This window comes from Ornithodoros turicata, unplaced genomic scaffold (genome assembly GCF_037126465.1).
Source record: "Ornithodoros turicata isolate Travis unplaced genomic scaffold, ASM3712646v1 Chromosome86, whole genome shotgun sequence".
Taxonomy (NCBI): domain Eukaryota; kingdom Metazoa; phylum Arthropoda; class Arachnida; order Ixodida; family Argasidae; genus Ornithodoros; species Ornithodoros turicata.
Window position 1 is genome coordinate 107,647 of NW_026999394.1, and position 23,965 is coordinate 131,611.

Genomic DNA, 23,965 nt, shown 5'->3' on the forward strand with positions numbered 1-23,965 from the left:
TGTCGTCTGCTGTGTAAGCCTTGCCTTTTCACGCTCTTCTAACCATGCTCTGTGCGTGTTTATTTAGCTTAGTCTATATTGGTTATTAATGACTTGATCAGTTCATCTTACTTGAAATTCGTAGCGTAGAGAGCTGCAGAGTGAACACAGTTTTGCAAACGGTAATGATTGTTGCCGCTAATGAGCGATAATTATACTTAATTATCACCGTCGAGTCGAAAGGAATGCTAATTTTTTTCTAATCATTGACAATGCTATAGTACATCTATTCAATGCATAATCACGTACAGTTACCCAGACATTGCCCATATTTAGATACAACTTCCTCCCATAACCCACCATCTGAATCAAGAAATAACACATTTTCCTCGTAATTACGTTCTCATAATTCAGTTGGACTGTTACCCACCCAAAATGGTGAAGTTACGAACTACCGTTCCAGCATGTACGATGAGGAGGGTATATACAGCATAGACGATAAGGATCAGTTTACCCCTTCAACTTGTCTCGCTGACGCACTTGCTCGACGAAAACAACAACAACTTTATTTCGGCCTTGGAGAGTGGGGAGTTTCATCGCAACAGGCGATACTCTACCCCATTGCTGGGTGGAATGGGGGGAATAAAATAACGAGCCCCTTCACAATAACGATCGAAGTCCGATGGTGTCCAGAAATGTCAGAAGAGCTTTGAGCGCAGAGCGTTGCTGGGCTGGATTGGGCCAGGGACCAAGCAATTTCGGTAGGGAGAGAGGACGAGAGTCCAGCTGACGAAGAGACTCTGAGAGTGTGGTTCGGGAAGGTTCGTAGTGAGGGCAATGAAGAAGAATGTGCTCCAGATCCTCAAGAGCACCACAGTGGCAGCAGGTGGGAGAATCAATTTGTCTCAAGCGGTAACGCCACTGAGCTGTAAAGGCCACATCGAGGCGCATTCGGTGGATTAATGCAGCATCCTGACGAGATGTGTTTCGTGGCATGCGGAAAGCGAGCGTGGGATCAACTCTGTTCAACATAGAGGGGGGAAGAATGTCGGTTGTCCGTTGGCGGGAAGCCAGGGGTGTCACTAGACGTCGCAGAATTGAACGGCGGTCTCCTCTGAGCAGAACAATACGGGTCCGCTTCCGAGACGAGAGTGCTGCTTCTGCGGCGCTGTCGGCCTGCTCGTTCCCCACGACACCACAATGGGCTGGAACCCACTGGAGAACTAGCCTGTGGCCTGCGGCGTAGATAGTGTGGTAAGCCATTAACACGTCTGTGACTAGGGGTGCGGATGGGCCTCTTATGCCGGAAGTTTCAATTGCTTGAAGTGCAGATTTGGAGTCTGTAAAGACTGCCCATTCCCGGGGTGGAAAATCAGCGATGTGTTGTAGAAAGAAAAGGATGGCATAGAGTTCCGCAGCTGTGGAGGAGGTTGGATGTGAAAGGCGTCTTCCGTGCACGACGCCTTCGGATGGAATGACGAAGGCTAAGGCGGACTTGTTGTTTCGGGATGCGCCATCAGTATATGCTGCCGTAACAGGATGCTGCATTAATCCACCGCATGCGCCTCGATGTGGCCTTTACAGCTCAGTGGCGTTACCGCTTGAGACAAATTGATTCTCCCACCTGTTGCCACTGTGGTGCTCTTGAGGATCTGGAGCACATTCTTCTTCATTGCCTTCACTACGAACCTTCCCGAATCACACTCTCCGAGTCTCTTCGTCAGCTGGACTCTGGCCCTTTCTCCCTACCGAAATTGCTTGGTCCCTGGCCCAATCCAGCCCAGCAACGCTCTGCGCTCAAAGCTCTTCTGACATTTCTGGACACCATCGGACTTCGATCGTTATTGTAAAGGGGCTCGTTATTTTATTCCCCCCATTCCACCAAGCACTGGGGTAGAGTATCGCCTGTTGCGATGAAACTCCCCACTCTCCAAGGCCGAAAATAAAGTTGTTGTTGTTGTTGCTGCCGTAAACGTAGAAAACTTCTCGTCTACTAGAGCATGAAAATGGGCTCGGAGGACTTGAGGGGGGACCTGATCTCTTCTTTGCAGAAGGTTTGGGAGGCGTACAAAAGTGTTTCAGACATATGTCGGCACAGTTCCCTTAGAAGTCGGCCCAGGACGCACATTCCCCCAGGGCGTCAGTCGTGACGTTGCCCACCTCTGTGAGGCCGACAACGGCGAGCCCTTTCACCACTCACCCACCACACCCACCCACCACCAAACTTGGACAACAAAAGACGGATTACGAACTATGAAAGGCAGCATACCCCGAAAAGCAGTAAAAGGGAGTGCAACCTGTGTACCTGAATAACACATCATAAATGGAAGGTATGCTGTTGGGATTTATTGGTTACATTTGAGGCAGAGACTGAAAGCTCTACTTCTTGGTATGTTCGCGAACGGTTTGGGTTGCCGTCTTCTTTTTCTTCGTCGCCTTCTCTGCTTCAAAACTCTCCAAGGAGTCCTTAACTCCACGCAGAAATTCGTACCTCTCCTTGTCATAGACATAAATTGTGTAAATCGTTTTGCCATCTTCGTTGTCGGACGGTGCACGCTTCCGCTGCATTTCATCGCGCTGCCGATCGCGACGCGGACAAGCACAAGCCTTCACTTCCACGACACGACGTGCAATGTCTCGACCTTCCGGAGATCGTAGAATAAAGAGCACTGCAGTAGCCCGTCGGTTAATGCTGCCTGCACAGCTGTTGCGACACATGAAACGCAATCTGTACGTAAACAGATCCTTACTGTCACGATCCGGATCCTCGAAAGGAACTGTGAGAAAGTTACGCTGCCCGTTTGCTTCATCTTCGGAGTACACGGTGGCTGGGTGATCGCAAAGTATCCAGTGATCACGAGAATTATTCTTTCCGTCCGATCCCACAGCGTGTAAGGAACACCGGCGAATATTTTTGAGCCTCAGACCTGGATCTCGATACACGGCGACAATGCAAACAGTCGTACCTGGAGGCTGAGCTTGGTCAGTGACGAAATGAGCTGGAACCGCGTTGCCCATCACGGTGTAAAGCTTGCGCCTGTCTTCCGAGTACGTCCAAACGTTGTTTGTTGATGCATAATCTTTGAACTTAACTTGGAATCCAACGTCACCTGGCCAGTCTTCGGCACTGTGGTTTGCGCAGTTTGTGTTTGGTGCCTGAACATTCGTCGGACGAGGTTCGACGTCTTCTTGCTTGACAGCCTCCATGTTGACAGTAGTCGAACGAAGGTGCCCAGGCATGTTTTCGATGCCTGCTCATTCGCCTCGAAGCGTCCGTTCAACCTCCTCCCCTATCCTCCTCTGCACCGCGCCGTTTGGGGCGCTCGCATCCTAGGGTTCTCCTCAATGCAAATGCTATAGAGCGCTCGTATATGCGTTGACGACTGCCACTACTGGGACGGATGATTGGGAAATCTATTAATATTAAACCAGGTACTTTTTTAAGAAATTCGACTGGTCGGGATATTGATTCTGAAGTGCGCAAAAAGCTCACTGAAAAGTGGAGAACCCAACGCTGCTGGCGCTCTTGGTGCCATATATGTATTTTACATCACATTATGTAAAATTGCAGTTGCGTCTTGCTTTGAACTGTATGCGCAAATACGTGGCCTACAGGTTTGACAGCTCTGTTGCATGCGTACATGTGTACACAATATTGTAACGAACTACTCCAGGAATTACGAAATGGTGTTAACTCCGCGCTTTGATTTATTTATTTATTTATTTCGAGAAATGTAATAAAGCTGATCGTTTCAAAGAAGCAGGCTGCTTGTTGTCGTGCCCTCTTGTGCTAGCATCTTCCGCTACGTCAAGGTGCAGTTATTGTGCGCCGGACAAAAAAAGAAAAAAAGAAGCGGGTGATCAAAATATACCGCAGTTGCTCATCTCCCGGGACTATTTGGCTAAATCATTTTAAACCTCCTAAAGCAACTACTTCTTTCCACAAGACTTAACTTCATGAAAACGGCTTCAACATGCAAATGCGTTTCTCTGCCAGAGGATGTGCGATACGAACGATAGCGCACCTGTTCGTGGCCAAGCTTTCTCGGCTACGCGTTCCTGGCCACGAGGCACACACGAAGCCCACATACGTGAGCATGCTTTGGCAGCATTGCAAACGGCTTTATTTCATTCTTGTACTCTTTGCTTTCCACCAGCATGAGATTACTTATTCATTTTTATTCAAAATGCTTCCGGCATAGAAAGCATTACGAGGAAGGTAATACATTGGAAAACAAATACATATTGCTTGAAAATCTACATTCAAGTGATGCTAGCAAAGAGGAGGAACCTGCTACTGAAATGTTAAATGAGCCGGAAGTATTAAAATGCTCTGTTCCTTGACATAACCAGCAGCTTCTGGAAGCGTTGCTTACCAAGTTTTCCCGCACACTGTTAACAAATTTTGCTCTAGGAGTAACTGACAAGAATGACATGGCAATATTTTTCGCCTCCAAGCCGCTTTCACGGAAGGCCCTAAAACTATGAAGAAATGCGGTAACAATAAGCGGGGCGGAGTATAACCCGAATATATATATAACCGAGACGGATGCGATAGTCCCTTTAAGTTCCCGCGAATAACTCTGGCCATATGAGGGCGAAAATCGTTCGGCGTTCGACACTATACCATGACTACCTGACCCTTTCTACTCCATGCATCGTAGGCAGTTTAAGCAAGCGCTGAATATTGTTTTATCCCATCAGGCAAGATGCAAAGAGATGAAAATTCATCATGATTTTGTTGCTCCTATAAACGCTTTGCACTATACATACAATATACCGCTATACCACGAAGCCAGAACATGCCTTTCCCCGCATTCTCAAAACCAGCTTGTATGATTATACGTCATCTCAACCGAACTGTTCAGTGCCCCGTGTGATAATTAGTGAGAACTGCTAAAATGAACTGGCTGACCTGCACACGGCCAGTACTATGGCCTCCTACAAGTTCTCTAAAGGCCATTTTACCATCTCTGTGAAGAGAAGAAAGGAATAGACCTAGAATGCCGCAGTCCACGTAAACAATCTCCGTGCCGAAATATGCCCGAGTATTGACGTCGGCACGATATGCAAGAGCAAAGCACTCCCGCAAACCTGTGTCGCGAATTTAAGTTCTCGCGAATGAGTCCTCAAAGCTGCTCTGCTCGAAAACGCGAAAATATTTTCCACGCGGAAAAAAACCCAGGGTGTATGCTATAAAAGGTCAGTCACATTTTCGCGCGTGGCGCGATACCTATTGAACAGACAGACTTCCGCTGCCGCAGAGTGAAGAAGTTACGCCAAGAAACCCTACAAAAAAATCGTCGATATCAGGCACCGCTTTACAAATTAAATACGGCCACGCAAACTTTCGTCTTCATGCATTTCCTAGGCGCTATACCGACGTAAACACGCCAGACTGTCGATAGTTGTTTGTAGCTTCCGCATGGGGCGCTAGTGACGTTGATACGATTTGGTTTAGATGTTTTCTGCTATGGTGGCTAGATGAATATTGTCTGGTGTGAGGAGTGGCCACAGCCTCCTATCCGACAGAGCGGGACTCTTGCGGGAGACGGCCACCAGGCGCGCTGCTCCACGGGTGTATGCTAGTTTCTGTGCGCTCTGGCTGGTCCCCGGGCGGAGTTCTTTCGCCGTGACATATCAGAGGGTGAGATAGCGACGCTGTCGCGTCTTTGAAGCGCTTTTATTTTACTTTATTGTCGGCTGTGCACTGTTTCTGTGGAATGGTGAGCCTTTAGCAGACTTCTGACGCCCCTGTGAAGAAAAAGCGGCGTGCAAAAACGAACAGAGCGGCGACCATCCGTCGTACATGAACGAATTCAACAGGGGGCCCACGCTACTAGTCAGAAACACTCTTCAAGCTTGTCTCCAAACTGTCCTCCCCCCCTCCGCGCGTGAAAAATGTACTGACCTAACCTAACCTCACTATAAAATTTGCAAATTACAGCGTAATTCATTACTAGCGTACGTGCGACTTCCGGTTGACCTCGTTCCCAGGATCAAAATGACGGCTTGCCCTATCTTGAATATGTGTGATTTCCGACTGTTTCGGTTTGGACTTCGCTGGCGGCATGATTCCCTTGTCCATGTCAGGTTGGAAGCTTGAAATGAGAACTGACAATGTTTCACGTTTGTCTGGTCTCGTTCGTAAGCGGCGAAGGCGCATCGTATCGCATGTGTACCTCATGCACGAAACGGTATGTGCGCGGTACTTCATATTTTATCACGTTAGCCGTACCTCTTGAATCATAGAAAGAAGAAGATAATGGAGCTGATGTTCGTGTGGTACGTAACCGTTACTGGGCGTAGAGTGTAAGCTGGAAACTGAAGTGGACTCACTAGCAAGTGGTTCTGCAAGTGGAGCCATTTGCAAATAGGTCCCAAAGTGGAAAAGGATATGTAAGTGGTTTCTGAAGTGGAACCACTACCAAGTGGTTTCCAAAGTGGAACGGCTTCCAAGTGGATTTTAAAGCGGACAACTTCCAAATGGTTTCTCGAAGGGGATATTTGTTTCATAAACAACTTGCAAGTGGTTCCACTTGCAGATATTTTCCACCTCGGAGTGTCGGGTGTACAAGCAACATGTTCAGGCTGAAGATTCCAATCACTAATATCGTTAGGAAAGAATTATTTCAGAAAGGAAGTGATATTACAATGTGAAAGCATAATCACATGGATGTGGTCCAGACGAGATGAAATGTAGTTCAAAAGCGATAGAACTTGCGTCATCTGTTTTGTCTGTCTGTGTCCCCCGCACTGGAGTTTTATCGCTTTTAGAAATCTAGTTAGCAGGGACTAGGAGACGATCGCGAGCGTTTGTGTTGTGATACATTTTATGGAAGAGGCACCGCCTGGCTATCAACCGTCTTGACTTGAAGATCAACGTCGAGGTTTTTCTTTATACGTGAAACACTCGCGTCTCTGGAATAGTTAGATGTAATGAAGCACATTTTGAACTGACTCTAATGCTTGAATTAAGTACTCTTGATGGGGATCCCATATGGCCGACGCGTATTCGAGTTTGGGCAGCACGAATGCACGATATGAAAGCAGCTATGAAAGTGATGTGCTGGGAGCACAAGATGGCTGCGAAAATTTAATTTGGTAACTCTAAACATAACTCTAAAAACAGCACGCAATCAATGGTCCCATATCGGTCCAAAATTGGCAGCCAATATAAGTTACGTTGGTCCAGTATATAGGCCGTGCAACAAAGGTCTGGTAATACGCCACTGGAACTGCCAATATTGGTCCAATGTTGCAAGCCCGTGGTGAGCCAATGAAGAATACGAATGCCCTGTAGCTATAGCAACTGCCACTCCGGTCTCGTTTTAATTGGTTTGAATGGCAGCACGATAACGGGAAGGCATCACAGTAGAATGCATTATTTTTTTCTCTCTCTCTTTCATCTTTTTTCTTATATTTACCTGTGTAGGTATTGAAACACTGCCATGGGTAGCACGGTGGTGAGAGTAGGATGAGCCAGGATAACACCTTATTGCTCTTCATTGGCTTGATTGGCCCTCATTAGGCTCACTAGAACCGAGACAGTGCCAATATTGGACCAATATTGTGTGCTGCTCGGGTAGTTAGAATCCGCAAAAGTAAGTGTAATAACAACTAAAGCACGCATCCTGAGCTTTCACAAGCTTGGCCATAACTATAACTTGCGTCCCCTCGAAACACGTGTCCTTGTGGCTGCTATGAGGCTCTAGGACATGTCCTGCGCTGTGTGCGAGCCGCTAATTCTGATTCTCGCTCATGATGAAGAGGAATAGCAGTCTCTGTTCGAAATATATGGGCGGCTCTCATCCTGGGACACTTCCCTTCATCTTTGCTTACCGGTTCACAGAATTTTCTCCCCATCTGCATCTCTTGATGACATCTAAGTGGACAGATTACTTCCAAGGACAACTGCATATAATCATTTAATCACACGTACACAAATCCAATTTGTAACAGGCATATTTGAGTCAGTCGAAGTTCCTTTACACGAACCTTGATTACTTCAAAGTAATATGTTCCGTAATCTGTAACGATAACTGGAAAAGAAATTTGGAACCCGTACATTTATTCGGTCGTAATCAAAGTACGACTGTATCACACACGTGTTTCGCTCGACAATATTTACTTTACACAACTCTGCAGCGAAGTGAGCGAGAGTTCCAAAATAATTTGAATTAAGCCCTCTCCAATGTGCGAAAAACACCTTAACATTTGACATTTGGGTATATACATTTGACACCAAGGGCGGTAAACTTAGGACCCATATATCTCCAGTGCTAAAGCGTATCACCCTGCTAAATGGATTAAACTTCACACATCTTTCGACTAACATTGGTGACAAGCCATTACCACTCTAAAAAGTATAACACTGACCTACTTTTTTTTAAGAATGTGAGATTCAATCGCTGTATTATAGTTATCTCCAGTCTACGTGAGATGCACTATATAAACATAATCGCACGCAGCCGTATTCTAATTCTGTGGCATATCATAGCTAACCATATAACTAGCACATTAGGAATAGACACATTTTTTACACATTTTCAAATCACCTTATGAACCTACTATGGAACGGTACTTTGTAACATAAGGAATAAGGAAGAAACAAAACGCGTTAGTCATAATCACAATCACAAAAAATCACAAAACAGATTTTTTTCCTATATTTTTGACACTGGATGAATATTTGTGCTTTCTCGGGTGAAGGCAAGGACTCAGTATACAGCTGTTGATACCTCTATTAAAACTGCTATATCGTCTGCAGAGCTCGTGTCCATTGACAGCTCGATGCCACCTAGTGCTTAACCACAACCGTTGCCAACAATCGTCAGCATCATGAATGAAAGTCACTCAAGCTAGTCCATTTCTGATGGAAGCTAACCAATTCGGGATCGTCGCTACATTGGAGGGCTCCTTGTAATAGTTTCTTGCCTTCATCATCCTTAGCAGAAACATTTGTATGTGGAAGCAAGAAAGAAATATAGTTCAGGAATAGTGATCTCTTAGTCTCTGTTGGATGCCAGAATGAATCACTCTCTACATAATACTTTCGAATGCGGCTGAGTGTTGCACAGAAACACTTATCTACTGCCTTGACACATGAGTGGAGTACCATCAGTTTCAGACAAGGCGTAGCTTCCATACTCATATCGTCCCCACGAAATGGCAGCGGGAGAATAGTCAATAAACTCGCTGCGTCATAATCACAAGAATATGGTAATAATGTCATTAGCTCTTCTCTCATATAATCTTCTGCACACATTCGCGTTGGTGATTTGCCGTCTTCATTAGGACAGTTCATAAGAGAGTGAGGGATGAGGCATCTCAGAACATTCATGTTGCTACTTTCAGCGGAAAGAGCGCAGCATGTGTAACCGACTGTGTCGCGCATATTGGGGAACGAGTGGGGAAGAAGGAAGTTCACGATATCAACTTCATCACTTTCACAGGCCCAGTGAAGAGGTGTCCATCCAAGCTTGTCACGGGAACTCATTCTAGAGCGGAGTAATATTAACTTTACAACGTCCAGGTGTCCTCCAAAGGCGCACACATGCATCGGCGTTTCTCGATCCACATTGATCACGTCCACTGATGTATAAAAAGGAATGAGGAACTTCACCACATTTGGGTGTCCCTTCCTCGCGCTCAAGTGCAATGCAGTGTTCTCTCTCTCATCTGTAAAGCACACGGATGAAGGGGAGAGATGAATCTTAACAGCTTCCACATTACCTTTCCGTGCTTCTATCACCAACTTTGTATTGCCATCGTCGTCGACCATTTCCGCGTTGACATCGTGAATGTGGGGATCATCGGTGTTATTCATGTGCGACCATCCCCGATATAAGGTAACGATGTCGTCACTTTCTTCGCTCCACTCTACATAATCCTGCTCACTGAGATTTAAATGCGGCAGTAACAGTTTCATGTAATTAATGAAATTCTCTTCTTTTATCTCACGTAGCTTACTCTTGGCAACATCATGTAGGAGTTTACGGCTATAACGATCACCAGCGATGTCATCTAAATGGAGGAAGAGAAGTTTCAGACACGAAATTTCTTCTTGGAAATCCCTGTTCATCCACACATACACAAAGCTTCTGCTGATCCTCTGTGCATGCCTAGGGTCACTGTGTCGCAAATAAGGCCATAGAGTTTGCATCCTTTTCCTTCTACCACGTCCCGCCCAGACGTACAACGGTGATGAGCCGAGCGTTTCAGGTGAGTTCACGAGCGAGTGCGGGATGAGACACCTCACAACGTTGAGATCCGAACTCGACTCATATTTCCAACTTGTCCGAGCAACGTCTAAGCACCTTTCTCCTTTGTTGTTAAGCATGTGCGCGTTTGTGTGAGGTAGAAGAAACGTCACAGCTTTTAGGGAATGAGAGTGAGAAGCCACATGAAGTGTTGTGTTCAGTCTGATGTGATGTATGTCATATGTCCGAGTGCGAAGGAGTAACAACTTCATGGCCTCCAAATCATCTCTCTTTGCACATATATCTATCGGAGTTTCTTCATGATAATCGAGAACATTCACTGAGGAATAAAGAGGAAGAAGTAGCTTCACAATCTCTGCATCTTCACTCAAGTGCAAAGGAGTTTGAAAGTGTCCATTTCTATTGTTAACGGATAAATGTGCGAGGTAAAACTGTGTTGTCTCCAGATTTCCTTCATTCGCACTAATGTGCAACATTGTGTTTCCATCCTTATCAAGAATTCCCGTATCGCAGTAAGGAAGGAGCATTTTACAAACAGTCTCGGACTTTGCGTAAAAAAGGACAGTTCTATTGCTACTGTCTGTAAAACTATCAAGGTTTCCGATTACCGAAGACTCTGCAGAACATCTCAAGCTTCGTTCGTTGCGTGATCCTAATTGGTCCATGATGCCTCTGTCTAGGATTACGGTACTCTCTTTCTGGGACACATAGCTCAGATACACGTCTAAAACGCCTCGTAGGTCATGTCTCACAGCCGTGAATATTGCTCGTTCAAGGAAATGTCTCTTTTGCTCCAACGTTTCAAACCTGCGCAGATTTTCGGTAGAACGTCTCACTGCTTCCTCACTGCATCGAGCGCATAACACGTTAAGTCTGTCTCCCGCAGCCGAAGTCTCAGTCCGCAAGCATTCCATCCATTCTCCAGCGTATTTTGCGTCCCATGGAGACCGCAGCTCTGCGTACCCAAACGGTGACAGTTGAAACAAATCCTTCGTGATTAGCTCATCATCCATCGGAAGCTTCTTCAATGTTGCTTGATCAGAATGCAGGGCTCCTAAGTGCAGTGGCGTCCTTTCGAGCTCATCGACTTTCAACATATCCTCTCTTTGGATATCGAGCTGCTCAAAATATGAAGCGTCATTGTTCATCACAGCAGAGTGAAGGGGAAAGGACTCCGATGCCAGTGCGTCGAACAACATCATTACACCGCTGTATTCTTCTTCACGGTACAGATTGACAATGACATCCCTCAGGTCTAAATTTTCTGTTACTTTCGCTTTTTTCAGTAAGTAATCGGCTGCAAAGAATTCAGCGAATGTCTTATGAACGAACTCTGGAATTCCGTTGTTCAGACCATTCAGAAATCCTTCTTTGAGACAATTATTAGCTGCGTCCTTCATTAAACGTCCTTCGGGCTCTAAATTCTCTAATTCGTCTTTGTTCAATAAGTATTTCAAGGTTTCCTGAGGGAATATACACTTCATAGCGAGGAGTTTATGGTTTTCGTAAAACTGAAGCGCTGCGGAGTCATTCTCCTCTTGTACGGCGTGTAGGCGGAGATTTTCTTTTCTTTTTTCAATTCTGAATACAAGGTGCTTGTACCACACAAACAACTTGTACACGTGTACAATATATAAGTTCTTATTCTTATCGGCTGATATGTTTGCACGTTTAAGTAACGAAGAGTAATCATCAGACTCTGCAATTTCCCCATTCTTCATTTCAAGGATCATACGAAGCAGGAGAGGGGTTTCTAGGACTGTCTTGTTTGTCTCCTTCAAGTTCGTGTGCAGTCGCTGGAACAGCTTGGAGGCTCCAGTATTTTCATTGGTTGAATGAGCTGTTCCCTCATATTTTCTAATGAACTCCACCTGATTTTCGTCTGAAAAAGGAAGGAGTTCATATGACACCGTGTGGAAAGCATCTTGTGCATGGCACTTAAATACAGTGCGAGTAAACATATATATCTTGCAAGCTTTCTTTTCAGATAGAAACGATGTAAGCTCCGAGACGCACTTGCGGCATTCCTCGTTCACTTCATCGAAGGCATCCAAGATGACGACAATCTCGAAAGGGCTTCCGTCGTTCAAACTTTTCTTGAACAAAGCGAACTCTAGACCATCTTTTTGTACTTGGCACAGATCCGCTAGATATCTGCAGATATCCGCTTGACTCGGCGACGCTGTTTTAACAGATGCCATTCTCTGAGGAAGGTCGACGTACATCACCCACCGCTTCGTATCTCGATTTTTTACTTCTGTGCACAAGCGCTTTGCTAGAGTACTCTTTCCCATACCTGGTGCACCAGACACAATGACAACCTTCTCCTCTACGTTCGACAACACAACCTTCTCATTCAGTTTCAACAACGCGTCCTCGGTGTAACTCTCACTTCCCGTCATTGGAAGGTGACTGAGACGACCATTTGATTTGGTCCACAAGAGTCTCTTATGAGGTTCATCGAACTTTAGCAGGTGCACTACTTTGTTTCGGAAATGACCATCTTCCAGGAGAGCTTCGTAGTCACATGGCTCGTGGACGAGTACAAATTTCTCGAAATTCTTTAAATCCTTCTTGGCCTTTGCCTCACAACCGGGAGGTAGAAGTGTTGCGACCTGATTGTGTGGACAGCCCAGAAGTGCGAAAGCCTCACTGTGGTCATTTAGATTGCATTCTTTCAAGTTAATTTCCAGGGCTCTTCTGCACTCTCTTTTCACGTAATAGTTCTGAACACGTTCTTCTAGTCCATGAAGAGGAGGTCCCAGGTCAATGCTCTCTGACTCGCATAGCTTTAGGAAAACAGCGGTGTCTACGCAGTGTGAGAAGGTGTCCATATTTATGACCTCTGGAAGCCGTGAAACATATTGACCTTGAAGTTTTACGACAGAATTTTTGAAAACTTCTTTTTTGCAGCTATTCGTGACATGCTTAAAGCGTGCTTCGTCGATCCTGTGATCTTCGTGCACCCCGGAAAATAATGCACCTTCTTGCACTTTTTTTATCAAGTTTTTTTTCTCACTGTCTTCCACGAGCAAAATGACTTTAGTTCCAGCCACACGGGACACGTCACTCAGGAATCTAAGAGTTTCTATAAAGTGTGTGACATTACGAACTGTCACGAGCACAAATGCACATTTGTTCTTCACTAACACATCACAGTCCAGCGTGGGGCAGCTCTCGTGTGCTTCAAAAAACAAGTATGGTCGACCAGTAGATTCCACAGCGTTGTGAACCATTATTTCGAGAAGCCTCAGTTCTGGACCCGTAACAATGTGAAGCGACCCCTTCTCCCAGAGACTTCTACTTATTGGTTTCTCGAATTGGACATTGAGTTTGCCAATATCGCAAGCTTTGTTGAGTTTCTCGTTTTCCCTTTTTATCTGTTCTGCTTCTACGGATGGAATGCCATTCTGAATGTATTCCCGCATGTCCGGTATGACATGTTCCTCGAAAAACTTTCGTAGTTTCGGTACTTCCCGTTCCAGAACCCTATTTCTATCGTCGCAACCATATTGGGCCAGTATGTGAGGAATCCGTACAATTAGCTCTTCTTCTTCATCATCGCTGAGAGCTAGTTGGATGAGATCATCGAGTCCGTGTTTCCTTCCTTTTATGTCATTCAGAATGGCTCTATATTGCTGTTCTCTCTCTGTATCCCCGCGGAAATAAGGCAGGCAATCATTATTATATACTAGGCGAAGTGCCATATGACATAACTCGTGAATGACAGTTCCACAGGTTTCTGCTTCTGTAGTGCTGGCCCCGATGAAAACTCTTTGTTTGTTGCAGAAAGTGAGACCGACTTCACCTTTATTGCTCCGTCCCGTAGTCCGCTGAACGCTCTCACTGTTGAAGTCGAATAGTACTTGTAGGTGCGGTGCTGTTGCAGCCACTTTCAGAATATTCCTGTTTAATTCGTCACTGGAGAGGTGCTCGAACATCTTCTCCAATCGCTCATTGAAGTCATCACATCTGGTGACGCTCCGTGATTTGCTTTTCAGATAGTCGATGTAAGAGTCCACGCGTTCTGTGGTGTAATGCCACTCCCGCTGAATTTCAGCTCGGTCAAGAGGTGTGAGACGTTCGTAACACGATAATTCTACGTCGTTCTTCACTCTGCAATCACGCGATACTAGCAGAGCATGAATGCGGAAAGCTTTCTCTTCAACAGCTTTGTAGCGAGCAGATACATTTTCATCGGCATCTAACCACATTTTCAGGGCAGGCACAGCATCCAGGCACTTTAGAACACGTGTCTCATCTCTGTCCACTATGGCTCGATGCATTTCCTTCCTGACCTCCTTCCAGTCTTCTGACGTTTCCATCTTCAGATCAACTACAGACGGTGAAGCCATTCTTCTTGAGAAGAGACGACAAACTCCTGCAATTTTGAGGGGAAATTAGAAACACGAGCACATTGATCGAAATAATTCATCGAACACAGGCTGGCAATGTACGATCGTTACGTAACATGTTAGCTTGCTCCTGCTATGAAAATTCAACAGTGTAAAAATGACTTCTTGGTGTGAATTATGTTGTTTTGTGTTGTTTAAAGGGACTATGAAACGATTTTTTTCTTCGTTTCGTTCGAAAGAAGGCATTTTTCTGAGTCTAGAACCGAAATTTTACTTTCGTCGCGCGAGCGGATTTCTCGGGAGCGAATTTAAACGGAGCGGCGAAGGGAGGACAGCTAGCGCCGCGCCGTGGCGAGCTACCGAGCGGAGACACAACGGGCAACTTGACGCGACCACGGCCGGCTCAGCAACACGTCATCGTGACGTGTTGCCGAGCCGAGGAATCCCGCCAGGAGCATGCGCCGTAGGATCCCGCGTATGCGTTCATCGGGACTGGAAATCTCCATGACAGCAGCTTTCGCGCGATCGGCAGATTTCGGCAGTGGCGGCAGCCACAGCGCGAGCTCGCGGCATTACTTGCCATTGTGCAACACCGGTGACGTAACGGGGAACCGAAGTGCGGTCCGTACAGTTACACCATCGGCAGAGAAATATGCGCGGGAGAGGAGGAACGCGGAAGAGACATTTCCAGCGCGCGCTCCTCGCAGAGTGGAGCGATTTCGTCCGGAAAAATTTGTGGCATATTAGTTTCTCTGCGGGAAGAACAGTTTCCATCGAAAAAAAGTGTGGGGGTTCGGGAAATTTCATAGTCCCTTTAAACATAAATCAGATTGTTGTGGGGCTTAACAGCGACATAATGGACGAAAGCCGATTCCACGTTAATGGAGATGTGTCAGTAGGACAAGGGCTGAGTAGTAGGTGAGTCATCTCTGAATAGGAAATTAGCAACAGCACCTCTCAAAAGATCCAGTGGCACCCCCGGGCAAGAATTTCATCGTTTTAACCCTCCCACACTGGAACCAAGAAGCGTGGGATACGTAGCCGAAGGTTAAACTATCTGTTCTCGGGGCTATTCGTGCGGTCGCGACCCTCCGTAACATCGACGATTGTGTGGACGTTACATAAAACGATATACTGGCCACAGTAGACGACACGTATCAACGACGACTAAGTGCGCGTGGCCCATTTCTAACGCTAGTGTACGTCACCCTACGTCACATGGTATATGCTTGGGGTAGTTGGTACCTTGGCGAGGTTGACATAATGCAGTGTTATGAACAAGGGTCAAACACGAAGGGGAAAATACAACCACACACACGTTTTCCTTCAATGTTGATGTTTGTGAAAAAAAAAAAATTGGGATCGACTTAAGTCGTCACGCGACAAATTCGGCTACTCCCATAAACGGACCCCCACCAAACTTAAGAAGGAATGGAAAAGGAAAACAACGCAATTTTCGCGAAAACTGTGGGCCAAAGGCCAAGTCATCGGTTAACGTTACGCAGAATGAGTCACACGGTTTTACGCTTAGTCGACAGACTCCCACGCGCAGCGCTGAATAAATGTCACAAGCTCTGCCAAGGCAGCATCCCTCTTGTCAGGTGGCTAACGATCGAGCACTTTTAAGCCTTAACCGCATGCGGCGGTTTCTCGACGGAAAGACGGCCAACTTTCCCACCGGCATGACAACTCGAAGGAAAAACGGCGGGATGAACCGCATGCACAGATTTCCACTGTGGCGGACGGTGGCGCCCTAGCGGCCGTTTCGTTAGTCCGTGTTAAATTTTGACTTCAAATTAACCGATAAATATTCTCCTACACACAGAAAAGTTAGAGTGACACACAGAACAAGTTCTTGAAGTCAAAGCATATTCGCGAAGCAACCGTTAAAAAATGCGCCCTCAGACAGCAGCGGGCGGGCGAGACCGTGCCTTCCCACTTCCAAGGTTAGCCATACGAGCATCCGAAATGCCCGCCACTGGTACGGCATGTCCGCTCATGGAACGATAGCGCGTGAAGCAGTGCTATTGGCAGCCGTCGAGCGGCCGCTTCCGCTCCTCGCCGAATTTTTCTGTTACCAGTGGGCGCGTTAGGTTCGTGCTCCGGGAACATTCCCTCTTTCAGGGGATCACTTAACACCTCCGAAGTGACTTCCGGTGCACGTTCCCGGGTGCACCCTGCGCACCCCTTCTTCGGAGCCGGGGAGCCTGGGAACGCTGGGGAAGAGCGAGGCCAGTTCCGGTGCGTGACGCATGTTCCGGTGTACTGCCTTTCGAAATGGCGCAACCGTTGGAACCACTGATCTCGATTGTAAAAGGCTGGATCGCGGATAGGGAGCGCGAGCGTGAAGAAACCGGCCGCCATCTTACGGTGCTCACAACAGTCGCCGCAGCGATCATGGCAACTTCTTGCAATTACGGTCGTACCAACCGTACTGGCAAGGTTACAGGGCCTAAATTTATACAGGTGAGTCACTCTTTATCGAGGAATAAATAGGCGTTCATTCTGTATATTTAGTTGACCATTATGAAGTGTTTTTTTGTCCAAAACGAGCACTGGATGCAGGTTGCTTAATCGCTCTTCCGACGTTCAATCGAGCACACTTGCATTTTACCCGGCGGCAAATACAGTTTGAATGCATAATATGCTTGAAAGAACACGTTACACTACACAGGTAGTGTTGTCATCAATATATGTGCGAGCACTCGAGCGCTTTTTTGCATGCATTGCTAGCATGGTACACGGTGTTCTCTGCGGAAGCAAGTGCCACATTCATTTCTTTGAATTACCTTCACGCGCAAGTTCGGTATTACGTCATAATGAGACCACGATTGTCACCTTTTTTCATGTATTGGTATTCTTTTGTGCCTTGGTTTGATTTGTGACAAAGAATCCTACATAACGGTGGTGTGGCGCGACTTGAATAACGCCTTTGTCTGAGCTGTATCGTCAGCTTGTTACGATAGTAATAATTTGTAGCGTGTCGCGCTATTTGAAGCAGTTTTTTAAGGCAAAAGTGGTCTCTCAATACAGGTTTCGTCATGAGGGCTACCCAGTGAATAATCTGTGTAGTGTGATACGGCTGGGTGTACAGATAAGTGTCACGTTCCTCATCCACTGGTTTCTACTTTACAGGAAGGAACAACCTCAGTGCACGCACTGTGGTTAGCCTCTCTCAGTTTTGCATATTTTCTTACATGTTCACATCAGAAATACACCTTACACTTTAGGCTCCTTCACCCAGCAATATAATAATTAGATATTATTATTCTTTTTAGAATAGTTTTTCATCTTTTTAATTTTTAGAAGATACACGGATTGTAAACCATGTTTTAAACTGATGTTTTAACATTTGTCCAATACATTTATTAAACAACATATTCATTTTTAAGTGGTTGCACCCAAATCAATGTTCTGATGTATTATTTCCTTTGTTGTCGATGCACCATAAAAATTGGAGTAATCATCATCAATGCAGGTTACTTCACAGCTGCCTCGACATACTCAAGAAATGGGTGCAGAACCTGCGTAATGCCCACAAACTTTGACTACCACAGCACCTCCAGAAAGTAAAGGCATATGTGTCACGTGGGATTTTTAAAGGCGTTCACAGTATATAATACCTTGTATTAACTGTTGTAGATGTAAGCCGTCTCTACAGTACACTCTCAGAAATTAAAACCGTGATAATTGTTTCAGTTAATAGGCATGCACATATACGCTATAAGAAAATTATTTCGTGAGAATGCACTTCTCTGGCTACTGGTGTTGTTTACATCTACTGTTGATCACATTCATTTATCACGTATTATATTCTTATATATACTATTATGTTAACACATATTTGATCACATTAAATTCAAAATTCATCATATATAAGAAAATACCAGGAGGGAAGTTGCTATTCATTGCTCATTCTAACCTAAAATTGAGTGCTACAAATTTAGAGAGAGTACCTGTCCATTGTCATTCCTAAAATATATATTGTCATTGTAGCAAGGTCATAAAACAATAAATGTAGTCTTTTGTGACCTCCCTGCACGTTCATTGTATCCTGAAACGCATAAGTGCAAGAAATAACTCGAATAAACTTGATGTCGTATATACTTGATATAAAATGTTGAATAATATAATGTATGATATAAAATGTTGAATAAACTTGAACTTGTATATTCTCTTTACTCACCATCAGTGGTCTTCTTTACAAAAGCATATCGTGTTAGATTTTTTTTGTTTACGTTTCACAGACTGGGTACACGAGGGCCAAAATGACAAAATCACAACTGTTTCAAGCTCCAAATCGTCCTGCTGCAATTATCCTGTTGCAGACCATACGTGTGTAGTGCAAGAAGGCCCTTGCACATCAAAATGTAAGATGGGAGTCACAGTTAATGCAAAGTGGTTCCTATGAGAGACTTCGATGCTGAACAAAATTGTGCAAACTGCGGAAGGTGCCATAGAAGATATTCAGAAAGCGTGTCTGGTCTCACAACGGTGTTACGACGCTCTCTATTAGATGACGATGATACTCATTGGAGTTTCAGATGTGCAGCTGCATTTTTTCGAACATGCTCCACATAACAAGCATGACAAAGTCAGCACTGGATAGCAGGCCCCTGTTCCTAAGCAGCGTTGCTCACGCTGCAGTTGTATTCAGCAAAAGCATGTGAGTACTCGAGAAGGGCATTCAGTTTGGCACAACCGCGCCTGCAAATAATCAACAAATGAAGGAAGAAACAAACAAACATAGAAGGGCTGTACTTCAAAAAGAGGTAAATCCTGCGTCTCAAGGAGGTGTTACCACTTTTAAGTAACTTAATTGATTAAGCTTACATCACTACCTGATTAACTGTCCTAACGAGCGTGTTCTAATTGCGTGAAGCAATTAGATCACGCTCACAACGTATTTGGGCTGCTTCGGTGTGTCCATATTTGTGAGGCAAAGCACCGCAGTCGTTCACTAAAAGACACTTTCTGCGGCGGTGCTTGATATAAATCATACGAAACCGATACACGGCTAAAACAACGGCTCTGATTCTACAGAACGATCTCTTTCTGCCATGCGAGTATATCCTTTCCCGGACCGTTCTTTATGGAACAATTTTTGTCCAGAACGCAGCACGGGATATTACATACATGGTGGTTGTTAACCTCACATCGTTTCTTGTTGAAATATTGGCTGGGAAACGTACTGTAGTACAATCCCCAGCGCTGCACTGTTGTGACGGTCTAGTTTCGGAATGCAAAACATAACGTAATTAAGAATCGAACGGCAGGACACCTGTGAAACACTGTTAGGATACATCAGTATACTGGCACCTTACAAAAGTGTGTGATGACAAGCAACGATCAACGCCTGCAGCGCTATAAATACTCACAATCTCCGTTGCCTCCCATTGTTTTCTATGGGCGCACACTGCGCTTTAGGGCCTCCCAACATGGCGGCCCGAATGCACGCCTCTCCCCCGCGAGCCCCTCTCCCATGCGCCATCCAGCCTTTATACATAGAGATCTGTGCGCGTGACGTGCATAAGAGCAATGCCGCACGTGACTTGTGCATGCCTGTTTGCGCGATAGTTGATTGTCGCGTGCTAGCATTTGTCCATTATGATGTTTTTGAGTAGCAATCACGCGTTATGTAGACTAAAATGCAGAGTAGCGTCAATGTAAACACAGGTATCACGACGCAGCCTTCTGTTCAGTACACTCATGAACAAAAACACCTCTCTGCATTCCCAGCAACGGCACGGTCCTCCGCTCCACTTTGCCCATTGGGGACGTCATGCTCACGTGACGGCTGACGTACATAGAGGATCCTTGGGGCAAGGAGTATGCGAAGGAGAAAAACGAAACCGGATGTCTTCAGAGGAGTATTTTTTATTCGATATCTCGAAAACCACGCCGTTTTGTGAGCTGACACTTTCCACCCAGCATGTAAGCCTCCGTGGCAGTTGGAAAAAATCAACTTCCGGTTTTCCCGGACTGTCCCTTTAAGGCGGTGTCACACTGGGCCGACAACCGACAGAACCTGTCGACTGACATCCAAAGGCGTCGTGTCTGCGAACCAGTCACATTGCACATACAAAAGACGGTCGACACAGACATTCGTATGTCGGCCGTCGCCGAATGCCGCTATCGACGGACCCTCCTGACAAACAAGCTTGGCACACTGAATGACAGCGACAACCGACAAGTCCCTTCTTTCAACATGGCGTCCCGAATAAGCCTTTTGGGAAAAGTACGGCGAATTCTCGTTGTTTACACTTGGTAGTCATTATCACGAACATACGAGACCAACACAGACGCAGGTGTATCTCATTCCTTGACGCTATGTCTCCCCTGCTTCAGTTCACCTTAGAAGGCTTTGCAATGCGCTTTCCGTGGCGTATTCGGCCCTTGGTGATTGCGTCAGGTGAAGTGGGATTGTGTGCGCTGACATGTGTGTTGTTTACGTTCATGGACCCCTATTCCGTTTTGGGATTCGTCAACGGTGCTCCGAGTGGTGACCTCATAATTATTCTATGTACGCTTCGATACCCCACCCGACGGGGGACTCCTAGGTTGAACTTCTGGACAATCGGACTCCACAACCGCAAGTTCAATTTCTCCCGTCTTACTGTTCTCCTTCAACCAGCGAGCTTGTCCTCCAAGCTGAGTTTGTTACAATACTTCATGTTCCAGCATAACTAGTAGAGTGTTTGTAATAAATTATGCTACCGATACGAGTGTGTGACTGGATTACTCAATGATCGGGTGACCTGCATGTCCTGCTTTTAAAATAGTTGCTGTTGTTAAGTAAATACAAATACTTCTACCATTTAATACCGTTCGTGAATAGGCCAAGCCACAATCTATGCCTGAAAAAAAAGGAAAAAAAAACCTTTTCGTGCAGTATGTGTCTGTTGTCGGCGGTATACTTTGAGCAACGATCAAACCATTGACATCGTCAGACATTGTCTGTCTTCCGATTTTGTCATCCAAATGTATCATACAGAAGCGACATTTTGTCGAATTGCGTCTGTCGCTGTCGGTCGGCGCAGTGTCACAGCTGTGCTTTGCAATACAAAGTATGGTGACAACGTCTGTCTTCCGTCGGCGCCATGTCAGTGTCAGTGTCATGTCGGTCCAGTGTGACAGCGCCTTTAGAGTGAGACGGAGCGGAGCATAACGACACGAATCATCAGCCACCGCCGGTGAGTTCATAGTTCGACGGCACTCGGTGAAACGCGATGCGTCAGCAGCCGTCGGGGGAGCACAGCAATGCTCTACATCTGGCGCCGGCCACCGAGCTGTGCACGGCGTGGGCTCTGGTGGGCTCGCGTTTCTCATGCAGGAAGGAAACACAAGGAGCGGCTCTCCGCGCCAGGCTAGCGTAGCCACCCTCTAGCGGTCGCTCGAGTCAACATCGCCCATTGCTTCCTGTCCACCACGTGATCCCCTCTAAAATTTCGGTTTTGCGATGCTTTGTTTCTCGCGCTGCTCTCCGTATGATTTTGCTTTTTGAAAGTAATTTATTGTGAAAACGTGAGCACCATCGTAGAAACGACCTATGGTAATGTGTTACGGCTACGTGTTGTTCGTAAGTACACGGTCAGTTGTTTTACTTTTAGTCGGCCTTGTGTGTTGGAGTCATCTTGAATTCTTCATTTGGGACCTCAAGCTGTGCCGCAGATTCATTTCATATCTTCTGTTGTTGTACAAATCTGATTAATGGAACGGCATTCTTTTCCACCTAATCAAGGGACGTACATTCGTTAAAAGTAACCGTTACAACACGTGATGTTTCCAGTCCCACGGAATCCTTTTGCGTTCTGCACACTGTGACTGGTCTTCTAATAGAACAGTAAACATTCGAACACACAGAAATAAAGCGCAGGCACGCGTTCAACTTAATACTGCCATATAAGCTGTGACACAACTACAACTCGCATCGTCTGCTCTGTTGGCGCCATGCTGTCTGGAGGGTCACGTGAGCGGTCACGTGGTAGACAGGAGTATCCCAGAATACAATGCGAAGCCGGATACGCTCGTCCCGTCGGAAGAGCCGCTCCTTGTGTTTCATTCCTCCATGGCATTTTGCATTATGGCGTCGCCCATTCTCATTGTCCTGGACTCTCTGTTAATTTGTTTTGCCCACACCGGCCTTGTGACGTCACCCGCGGAAACTGGTCTATAGAATACACTACCGATGGTCTATAGACGCGCGACTTTCTTCAACTGAATGTGCACATTGGGGGTCCCAACCCTATTACAGCAGTACAAGCAAACACAATGGGAAAACGGATTGTTTTCTGTCGAATTCCAGCACACGTGTACAGTTGCCAGGTATGACCGCTTTCCCTAAGTTACGAAGTGAGAAAACCTTTGATGGCTTTTTCGTTAGACTCTGACCCCGGTAGGATTAAGATGAGGAAGAGTGGCGTAGCGATAGGTTCCTGTAGGCACGGAGTTATGGCTGCGACGGGCGAAGACTACGTCTGACTCTAAACCAGCTTCTAAAGCGCCGGTGCTTCTCAACGCTGGTGCGGGCGCCTAAGAGGTGCGTTCCAAAATGACACACATTTAGCCACCATGAGTTTGTGACATCATGGCATTCTTCCTGACCCACATGAAAATAAAGGGAAGCGAATTCGACCCGCACATTTAGGTATGGGGAAAACAATCACGTAAATGTGCAAAGACTAAATGCCTACGGGAATAATGTAGAGGTATTTTTTTTATTTTTCGCTTTTTCGCGCATTTCTCCACAATCGCGAATTTAAGTTCCCGCGGGTAACTTTGGCCATATCGGGGCAAAAATAGTGCGGCGTTCTATGCTGTACCGTGATTACCTCGACCCTTTCTACTCCATGCAGCATAGAAAGTTGAAGCAAGCCGCAGAAGAATGGTTTCTGCCATCATGCAAGATGTAAAGAAATGAAAATTGGTCACGCTTTCGTTACCCCTACAAACACATTGCACTGTACACGTATATTCCACCATAGGCTTCGTGCGAAGCGTCCACCGCGCCACGGAAAATCGTGGCGGCAGCCATAGGAACTAGTTGTGCGAGTCCGCTCGGTTTTCGATTGCTATTGGTACGCTTTCAATCGTCACCTTGCATCGCTGACGCCGCACCTGAATTGATAACTGCGAAAGGTAATGCCGTAGCGCACAATCTGGTGCGTCCTTGGGTGTACAAAAACGTATGATAATGCCGGGTATGGAAAGAAAAAGGTCCCTGGTTGTGTGGGCAGAAAAATTGTCCCCCAGGCTCCTGCGCGCCCAAAAATACAAGGGTATGGTTGCCGATAACTGATGAAACACGTCACAGCCGACCGAGTTTTACCATTCGCTCTCCCCATTTGTTGAAAAAGGAGGCATAGACCTTTTTGAATATGTTAATAGATAATAATATCTGCACGCGAA

General features: G+C 46.0%; 2 protein-coding genes across 3 annotated transcripts in view; both read right to left on the reverse strand.

Annotated features, from left to right (window-relative positions):
• Nucleotides 1-2,358: 2,358 nt before the first annotated feature.
• Nucleotides 2,359-3,219, reverse strand: LOC135374601 (cellular tumor antigen p53-like). Its single transcript, XM_064607539.1, has one exon. The coding sequence runs from the start codon at nucleotides 3,217-3,219 to the stop codon at nucleotides 2,359-2,361; it is 861 nt and encodes a 286-aa protein (XP_064463609.1).
• A 4,669-nt stretch (nucleotides 3,220-7,888) lies between these two features.
• The window catches only part of LOC135374622 (uncharacterized), a 28,213-nt gene continuing 12,136 nt past the window's right edge, over nucleotides 7,889-23,965 (reverse strand). For both annotated transcript variants that reach the window (XM_064607582.1, XM_064607581.1), the window contains exon 4: nucleotides 7,889-14,583. In XM_064607582.1, the coding sequence (XP_064463652.1) occupies nucleotides 8,819-14,557 (5,739 nt within the window). In that variant the 5' untranslated portion in view covers nucleotides 14,558-14,583 and the 3' untranslated portion in view covers nucleotides 7,889-8,818. The remainder of the gene's footprint in view (nucleotides 14,584-23,965) is intronic.